This window comes from Penaeus vannamei, chromosome 29 (assembly GCF_042767895.1).
Source record: "Penaeus vannamei isolate JL-2024 chromosome 29, ASM4276789v1, whole genome shotgun sequence".
In the NCBI taxonomy this organism is placed as follows: domain Eukaryota; kingdom Metazoa; phylum Arthropoda; class Malacostraca; order Decapoda; family Penaeidae; genus Penaeus; species Penaeus vannamei.
In genome coordinates this window covers 29,838,419-29,848,418 of record NC_091577.1, presented here as the reverse complement: position 1 = coordinate 29,848,418, position 10,000 = coordinate 29,838,419, and the positions used below count along the sequence as shown (strand labels likewise).

At 42.3% G+C, this 10,000-nt stretch overlaps 2 protein-coding genes across 2 annotated transcripts in view; both read left to right on the top strand.

Annotated features, from left to right (window-relative positions):
- Positions 1-5,040: 5,040 nt before the first annotated feature.
- LOC138867327 (uncharacterized) lies at positions 5,041-7,012 on the top strand (the record flags this gene model as incomplete). Its single annotated transcript, XM_070142458.1, has 1 exon — positions 5,041-7,012. A coding segment is annotated over one exon (1,641 nt), but the record flags the coding sequence as incomplete, so codon positions are not given.
- A 2,008-nt stretch (positions 7,013-9,020) lies between these two features.
- The window catches only part of LOC138867361 (uncharacterized), an 11,323-nt gene continuing 10,343 nt past the window's right edge, over positions 9,021-10,000 (top strand). The window contains exons 1-2 of the mRNA XM_070142672.1: positions 9,021-9,170; positions 9,486-9,611. Coding sequence (XP_069998773.1) covers positions 9,167-9,170; positions 9,486-9,611 — 130 coding nt within the window. The 5' untranslated portion in view covers positions 9,021-9,166. The remainder of the gene's footprint in view (positions 9,171-9,485; positions 9,612-10,000) is intronic.

Here is a 10,000-nt window from a genome sequence, read left to right as displayed (position 1 = left end):
ATCATTATTATCATTATCATCAACATTGTTACTGTTGCAATCTTTACAATTACCGTTGTTGAAATTATTATTATTACTATCATTGTTATCGTTACTAGCCTTAATATTGATAGTAGTAGTAGCTGAGTAGTAGTATTGTTATCATTGTCATTATTATTATCATTGTTCTCATTATCGTTATTATTATCGATGCTGTTATTATTGATACTATTGTTATTACTATCATTATCATTATTACTATCATGCCTATCAGTATCATTTATATTTTTCTTGTTATCATTGTTTTCATAACTATTGCTATTACTACTATTGTTATTATTATCAATGTTATTACTATCATCATCATCATCATCATTATCAACCTCTTCATCATTACTACTATCATTATCATCATTGTTATCATTATTGTTAATATCATTATCGACACTATTACTACTACTATTACTGTAATCAATTATTTTAATGCTATTATCATAATCAAGATTATGATCATGTTTTGTGATACTATTTGATCGTTAATTTTATCATTATTATTGTTTGTACTTTACCCAACCTTGTTTCAATATATCCCTCATTTACACAGTTATCAGCAATAATTCATCATCTTTACCATCATTTGTCGTTATCCTCATAATATTTATTGTCATATTTATTATCTTTCTTTTTATATTTATTTATTTATTATCATATTTATTATCATATTTATAATTATATTTATTATCATATTTATTATTATATTTATTATATTTATTATCATCATCATCACCATCATCACATTTTTCTTTTTAGTTTACAGTAATAATTTTTTTTATGATACCTTCACCTTATGGTATAAGTAATGGTATTTTTGCTTCTTTTCTTTCAAGTAACTTCTTTCAAGCTATAATAATGGGTAAGTTTAATTGCTTAAGTTTTATATCTTGAGAAATGTTATTAGTCTAATATCATTTCTTTCACTTTTGGAATGGATCTCATGAAATATATTATATTGATAATCTGTGTTGTTGCATTTATTATTAAATGTTGTTATTGTCAAAGAAAGTTGTTGATTACTAATATACAGTAGTTGTTAGTTGCATATGAATGTAGTTTATTACTCCTTCGCCCTCCCTCCCCCTCCCCCTCCCTTCTCATTCCCTCCTCCCCCCTCTTTCCACCCCCCCCCTCTTTCGCTCTCCCTCCTTCACCCTCCCTCCCACTTTCTTTAACCGCCCTTTTCGCTCCTTCACCGTTCCCTCTCCCTCTACCCTCCTTCATCCTCCCTCCTCCTTCACCCTCCCTCCTCCCTCACCCCTCCCCCTTCTTTCACCCTCCCTCCCCCTTCACCTTCCCTCCCCCTTCACCCTCCCTCTTCCCCCCTCCTTCACCCTCCCTCCTCCGTCACCTTCCCTCCTCCCTCCCCTTTCCTTCCCCCCTCCCTCCACCCTTCTCCCCTTCCTTCCCTCCTTCCCTCCCTCCCCCCTCCCTCCCTCCCTCCCTCCCCCCTCCCCCCTCCTCCCTCCCCTTTCCTTCCCCCCTCCCCCCTCACCCCCCCTCCCTCCCTCCCCTTTCCTTCCCCTCCTTCCCTCCCTTCCCTCCTTCCTTCCCCTTCCTTCCTCCCCCCCTCACAGTGGAGAGAACCCGCCTGTGCCTCCTACTCCTGACGGGGCTGCTGGCGGTGACGGGGGCGCTGCTGTCGACCCTTCTTGGCCCCGGGATCCTGACGACGCCGGCGCAGTTCCGAGGTCAGAGACGGCGCCCTAAAGGTTGCTGGGCGTCGGGGGCTTTTGGGGAAGGCGCTGTTGGTGTGGATATGAGTAAATGTGGATATGAGTAAATGGGGATATGAGTGAATGGGGATATGAGTGAATGGGGATGTGAGTAGATGGGGATATGAGTAGATGTGGATATGAGTAGATGTGGATATGAGTGAATGTGGATATGAGTAAATGGGGATATGAGTGAATGTGGATATGAGTAAATGGGGATATGAGTGAATGGGGATGTGAGTGAATGTGGATATGAGTAAATGGGGATATGAGTAGATGGGGATATGAGTAGATGTGGATATGAGTGAATGTGGATATGAGTAAATGGGGATATGAGTGAATGTGGATATGAGTAAATGGGGATATGAGTGAATGGGGATATGAGTAGATGGGGATATGAGTAAATTGGGATATGAGTAGATGGGGATATGAGTAGATGGGGATATGAGTAAATGGGGATGTGAGTGAATGTGGATATGAGTAGATGTGGATATGAGTGAATGTGGATATGAGTAGATGTGGATATGAGTGAATGTGGATATGACTAAATGGGGATATGAGTGAATGTGGATATGAGTAGATGGGGATATGAGTGAATGTGGATATGAGTAGATGGGGATATAAGTTAATGTGGATATGAGTGAATGTGGATATGAGTAAATGGGGATATGAGTAGATGGGGATATGAGTAGATGGGGATATGAGTAGATGTGGATATGAGTGAATGTGGATATGAGTAAATGGGGATATGAGTAGATGTGGATATGAGTTAATGGGGATATGGGTGAATGGGGATATGAGTGAATGGGGATATGAGTAGATGGGGATATGAGTTGATGTGGATATGAGTAAATGGGTATATGAGTAGATGTGGATATGAGTGAATGTGGATATTAATAGATGTGGATATGAGTAGATGTGGATATGAGTGAATGTGGATATGAGTAGATGGGGATATGAGTAAATGTGGATATGAGTAGATGGGGATATAAGTTGATGTGGATATGAGTAAATGGGTATATGAGTAGATGTGGATATGAGTGAATGTGGATATGAGTGAATGGGGATATGAGTAGATGTGGATATGAGTGAATGTGGATATGAGTAGATGGGGATATGAGTAAATGTGGATATGAGTAAATGTGGATATGAGTAGATGTGGATATGAGTGAATGTGGATATGAGTAGATGTGGATATGAGTAAATGTGGATATGAGTAAATGAGGATATGAGTAAATGTGGATATGAGTAAATGAGGATATGAGTAAATGTGGATATGAGTAGATGCGGATATGAGTAAATGTGGATGTGAGTAAATGGGGATATGAGTGAATGTGGATATGAGTAAATGTGGATATGAGTAAATGGGGATATGAGTGAATGTGGATATGAGTAAATGTGGATATGAGTAAATGGGGATATGAGTGAATGTGGATATGAGTAAATGTGGATATGAGTAAATGGGGATATGAGTGAATGTGGATATGAGTAAATGGGGATATGAGTGAATGGGGATATGAGGGAATGTGGATATGAGTAGATGGGGATATGAGTTGATGTGGATATGAGTAAATGGGTATATGAGTAGATGTGGATATGAGTGAATGTGGATATGAATACATGTGGATATGAGTAGATGTGGATATGAGTGAATGTGGATATGAGTAGATGGGGATACGAGTAGATGTGGATATGAGTAAATGTGGATATGAGTGAATGTGGATATGAGTAGATGTGGATATGAGTAAATGTGGATATGAGTAAATGGGAATATGAGTAGATGTGGATATGAGTAAATGTGGATATGAGTAAATGTGGATGTGAGTAAATGAGGATATGAATAAATGTGGATATGAGTAAATGAGGGTATGAGTAAATGTGGATATGAGTAAATGTGGATATGAGTAAATGTGGATATGAGTAAATGTGGATATAAGTACATGTGGATATGAGTAAATGTGGATATGAGTGGATTTGGATATGAGTAAATGTGGATGTGAGCAGATGTGTAAATGAGTGAATGTGGATATGAGTAAATGAGGATATGAGTAAATGAGGATATGAGTAAATGAGGATATGAGTAAATGAGGATGAGTGGATTTGGATATGAGTAAATGTGAATGTGAGCAGATGTGTAAATGAGTGAATGTGGATATGAGTAAATGAGGATATGAGTGTTGCTATGAGTAAATGGGGATATGAGTAAATGGAGATATAAGTAAATGTGGATAAGAGTGTTACTATGAGTAAATGGGGATATGAGTAAATGAGGATATGAGTAAATGAGGATATGAGTGTTGCTATGAGTAAATGGGGATATGAGTAAATGCTGTTATGAGTTTATCTATCAAAGGGTCTGCCTTGTGTGGGTTTTGGGATTTTTGTTTCTCTCTCTCTTCTTCTTCTTCTTCGTTGTCGTCGTCGTCTTCTTGCTTGTCTTTCTTCTTCCTTTTTCTTCTTTTTTATTTTCTTTTTCTCTTTTTTTTCGTCTTTTTTGCCTTCTTCTTCTTCTCCTTGTTTGATGATTCTTGCTCTGTTATTTGCCTTGTTTTTCTCTCTCTTTTTCAGCGGTTTTTTTCCTGTCAGTAATTGGGATATATTTGTGTGCGGGGGGGGGGATTATTTTTTTATTCTTGTTTTTTTTTTTTGTTTTCTTACCTTTTTTGTTGTTGTGAGTTATCTTTTATTTTTTCTTTCTTATTTTTTGTTGTTATTTATCTTTCATTTTTTTATTTCTTATTTTTTGTTGTTATTTATCTTTTAATAATTTCTTCTTTCTTATTTTTTGTTGTTATTTATCTTCTTTAATTTCTTCTTTTTTGTTGTTGTTATTTTTCTTCTTTCATTTCTTCGCCAGACCCCGCCCCGCAGCGCGTCGAGGGCGATCCGCGGTCCTTCGGCGCCGGCAGAGAGGAGTCCGAGGGAGCCGTCGACGAGGAGGACACCGCGGCAGTCGAGGCAGAAGGGCGGCCCAGAGAGGAGGGCGTCGCGTGCCCCCCGGCGTCACCTTCTCAGCCCTGCCCGAAGTGCCCAGAGTCCGAGGCGCTGCAGGTCGAGACCCGGAGGCGGATCGCTCGCGCCGTCGCCGACGTCCAGGGCCTCATCTCCCGCGTGGCAGGTCAGGAGGGCCGTCCAGGTCAGGCAGAGCGTCTGTGTCTGTGACCTGCTTATCGGCGGTCTGTGCAGGGAGGTTATGCAGCCCTAGCAATGACAGTGTAAAATTAATTATAGAATTAATGATTGACGTACGAAATGGCTGAGTAACGGAAGGGAACTCTCTCTCTCTCTCTCTCTAGGCACGGTGACGGCGGTGGACGGCGAGTGGGCGCTGCGTCTGGGCGCCGTCGCGGCCGAGTTGGACCCGCGCCTCGCCGCTACGTCCGGCGCCGTCCGAGAGCGCTCGGCGCGCCTCCCTGGGCTCGAGGCTCCGTGGTCCGTACGTGAGGGCGCCCACGTGTGCCCTGAGGCGTACTTCGGCCCACATTTCGACGCGCCCTTCAACCAGCACGGGATGGAGCCCGAGGCGTGCCAGGGGGTCCCGCCCTTCGCCTCCGTCCTGACGGCGCTCCTTCCGGCGCAGACATGGTCGCAGGAAGTCGTCACATTCGTCGTGGCGAAAATCAGGAAGCTCTACGACATTCCGATTATTGTCGTCGCCTCAGACCTTGGTCTGGGCGGGCGGCTGGGAGGCGACGCCCGAGTGCTGGTTCCTCCCCCGGAGCAATCGCTGGCAGAGGCGCTCAATGACGCCGTTGGCATGGTTGAGACGCCCTTCGTGCTGCTGGGGGAGTCGCTGGCGCACTTCAGCAACCAGTCGTCGCTGGAGCGCCTCGTGCGGGTGCTGGACGACCTGGACCACGTGCAGGTGGCCGGGGGCGCTGCAAGGGACGCCCAAGGCCACTGGAGCCACGGCTGTCTGCAGCAGCACATGGCCATCTACCAGGCCAAGTACACAATGGGCTACTACCACTCCAAGTACGAGTGCATGTACTGCGACGACCTCCTCACCCCCTTCGTCACCACAACCAAGCTGCTTCGCTCGCTCGCCTTCAGCGCCGGCCTCAGCGGACAGGCCCTGTACCGAGACTGGTTCGCCAAGGTGCGCGGCGCAGGCCACCTGGCCGTGGTCTGCCCCGACGTCATGTTCTTCGTCGGCGACCACGTCAACATGACGGCCGACGACTGGCTGCCCATGGCCCGCCGCTGGGCCCTGGAGAAGGTGCATGCCTTCGACGGCTCTCTTCACCACTTCTCGTGCGAGTTGGTGGGCATCTCGTGCAAGTCTCCGCTGGGCATCATCAGGAAGGCGTTCCTTCTGCCGCTGTGCTGTCGCAGGCTGATGGAGCGTTACCTCACTCACATACTCGACTACGGCGCGGCCAAGAACCTTTCCCACGAGCTGCAGGCGGGCTCGGCCCTCGGCGCCCTCAAAATGGGCTCCTACCTGCCCTGGGACTACGACATGGACGTCGTCTTCGAGTGCAAGGACTTCAAGGAGTGGATGGCCATCGGCTCGCTGCTGAGGAGCAGGAACAGCGAGTGCCGCGCCACCATCACGCAGCACAACAAGTACATCACCCTCTACTGCCCAAACTTCTTCCTGGAGCTCTACTGCCACCGCTACAACTCCACCAGCTCGGCCTTCCTGCCGGAGGAGCTTCGAGATACGCCCACCACCATCTGGTACGCCGGCCGCTGGGCGAGGGTTACGGCCAACCCCGGCCTCTACAGCAGGAACAAGCTGGGGCTGGACGACCTCAAGCACGCCGCCCACTGGAGGACCCTTAAGGTGACGAGCGTCGGCAAGCAGAAGGGCGGCTACGAGAGCCCTGGCGTCTGGAGGCGCTGCCGGACGCCCGCCCACCACGCCTGCCTCGACCGCTTCCCCGCCGACGGGAACCTGCCCTTCCTGTTCCCCTTCCTGCGCCTGTAGCTGCCTCTCCACGGCGCCCTTGCCTCCCCCTCTCGGCCTCGCCCTCGTGCGCCCTTCCTTCGCTCCAGCCTTCCTCCTCCTCCTCTCTCCCACCTTCCTTTCGTCCTTTCTTCTTTTTTCATTTCCCTCTCTTCCTTTTCTCATCCTCTCTTCTTTTTTTACCTATTCCTCTCTTCATCTTTTCATCCAAAACCTAACCATCCATGCGTAGTGTGGCAATTTCTTCATCTTCTTTTCCTCTTATTCTAATTTTCCTTATCTTTATTATTATTGCTGTTGCTATCTTTATCATATTACTATTATTGTCAAAATTATTATCATTATTATCATCATCAGTGAATTTTGATTACTATCAATATCATATCTGTTATCTTCTTTCTACTTTTCTTTCCTCTTCTCTCCCCTCTTCTTTCTCCTTTACTTCCTTTTTTGGTACTTACCTTTTATCATCGTCTTCATCATGTCTTCTTTAGAGAGAGAGAGAGAGAGAGAGAGAGAGAGAGAGAGAGAGAGAGATAAGCTTTATTATGTACATATTCCTATCTCTGTTTTTGATAATATACCAACAGTATTTCCTGTAATCTACATTATCACAAGAAAAGATTTGGAAACTTTTTTTTTTTGTAAATAAAAAAGTACTATATATTTTTCCTGCACTTACAAAACTACGTCTGTGATTCCTGTGAATTAAATATATTTTTGGAAATGTCATGTTTCAATGTCCTATCAACTTAATGGATGGTTTGTGAAGAGAGTGAAGATAGAGATTGAGAGAGAGAAAGAGAGAGGATGGGGGGGAGAAGAGAGAGAGAGAGAGAGAAAGTCAGCGTAATAATATTGACAACACCCCTAAGAAAAATGAATAAATAAATAAAAAAAAATAATAATAGTAATAATAATGAAACTCCATTTTCCTAGCACTACTGTATGAAAATCACACTTCTACGAACCTTCCAGTCGCTAGTGAATTCTAATACACAGACCAATCTAATCTAATCTTAACCAATCTCACCTACACCCTATAAAGTTAGGCCTTCTTATCATTATAATTTCGACGTGAACTTGACTTAGCAAAAAGTTGGAAATTATAGCGTTCAGCTGCGAGTTCTGGGAAGCGATGGACAACGAGTCTTAGGCGGGTTGTTTCAATTCTTTTCCCTGCAGTAAAAAATCACATTGAAATTCGAAAGATGCATATGCGTGTATGTGTGTATGTGTGTGTGTGTGTGTATCTATCTATATATATATATGCGTATATATATATATATATATATATATATATATATTATATATATAGTATATATATAAATATATATAAATATGTATATATGTATGTATATATATATATATATATATATATATATATATATATATATATATATATATATATGCATATATATATATATATATATATATATATATATATATATATATATATATATATCATGTTTTTTCTGACGAAAATATATGCGAAACCGGTCAAATACATCTCTTGTATTGTGAAAATATTCATTCTCATTCATACCTTTTCTACATTCATCTTTCTACATGAATACGGTTCATATATACATTTGTGTATGTGTATGTGTGTGTGTGTGTGTGTGCGTGTGTATGTATGTTTGCGTGTGTATAAAGGTTATAAAAACGCTAAGTGAGACGAAAGATATTGATGCAAAACTTTATTGAAGTATGTTTGTGTGTGTATAAAGGTTATAAAAACCACTAAGTGAGACGAAAGATATTGATGCAAAACTTTATTGAATTTGCAGATGAATTTCTCGCCCAAGTTTTCCCTTGAAAGCTTCCAAACGTGTTAGTCAGCTGTTGTGCCTCATCAAGAGCAAATGTTTACCGAGCATATAGACATTTCCAAGTGGTTATAACAGAAGGAATAGCCTCTGGTTATATTGCATAGGTTGTAGATTTTTATGAATGCCGACTAGAAAGGGGGACGGGGGAAGGGAGGGAGGGGGGTGAGGGGGAGGAGGTAGGGATAGAAAGAGAGAGGATGAGAGGGAGAGAGAGAGAGAGAGAGAAAGAAATGATAATGGAAAAATTGGCTTGGAAATCATCTCCATTGGCACCCCAAGTCCGTTATCAATCGCATCCGTTTCAGTGATTAATTTCTTCCGTATTTACGAAGAATAATGCCAACAGTAAAAAAAATAAATGAATAAATAAACAAATAAAAGAACAAAATGACAAAAAAAAAAAAGATACAGCAGCAAGTGATAACATTTCCGGCACCATTATCCAAAACTAACGAAGCCTGATAATGAAACGAATAAATCCATAATTGGTAACCGCAAGCCCCACCCCCTTCCCTCATCCCCCGCCCCCTGGCCTCCCCTTTAAGCCCCGCCCTCTCTGTTTTAATATCTTCTCAGTGTCCTTTTGATGCCGACGTGACAGTACTTAGCGAGAGAGCTGGAACGATGTGACTAACTAAATATTCCGTTTATCTTCGGTGTCTCTGAGTTTTATCATGGGTAAGTGGTGCTGGTTCAAAAGAAGTAAAAAAAAGACGAGAAGATAAGAAAAAAAAATGTATGTAATAGTGATGATAATGGATAATAACGATGATCATGATAATAATATGAAAAGTAATCTTGCACTGAAGGCCGTAACGGTCATTCCATTTTCAAAATTGAGTCGGGTAAGATGTACCTCGACTCCTTCAACAATAATTAACATAAAACTGATAATTCAACAATAATTAACATAAAACTGATAATTCAACAATAATTAACATAAAACTGATAATTCTCACTTTTTCCTCTTTTTTATATTAATTGCCCCTTAAGCCACCGAGAAAAGCAGCAGTAACAGCAGAAAATGGTTCTTCTTCGCCATAGCGTTGGTAACACTGTCGCTCCCATTCTACCTGTATGGGGGAATTGACGTCGGCAGGGCGACAATGGCCGCTGCAGGTGAGTCTGTGAAGCTTGCTAAGTTGAGGTACGTTAAGTTGGATGTTAAGACTTCAGAAGTTTAGTTGGGGCAGGTTAAGTTATTAAGTTGAGGTAGGTTAAGTTATTAAGTTGAGGTAGGTTAAGTTATTAAGTTGAGGTAGGTTAAGTTATTAAGTTGAGGTAGGTTAAGTTAAGTTGGATGTTAAGACTTCAGAAGTTTAGTTGGGGCAGGTTAAGTTATTAAGTTGAGGTAGGTTAAGTTAAGTTGGATGGTAAGACCAGAAGTTTAGTTGAGGCAGGTTAAGTTATTAAGCTAGGGTAGGTTTTGTTAAGTTGTATTTTAAATTTAGTTGAGGTATGTTGAGTTATTAAGCTAGGGTAGGTTATGTTAAATTGAATTTTAAGGC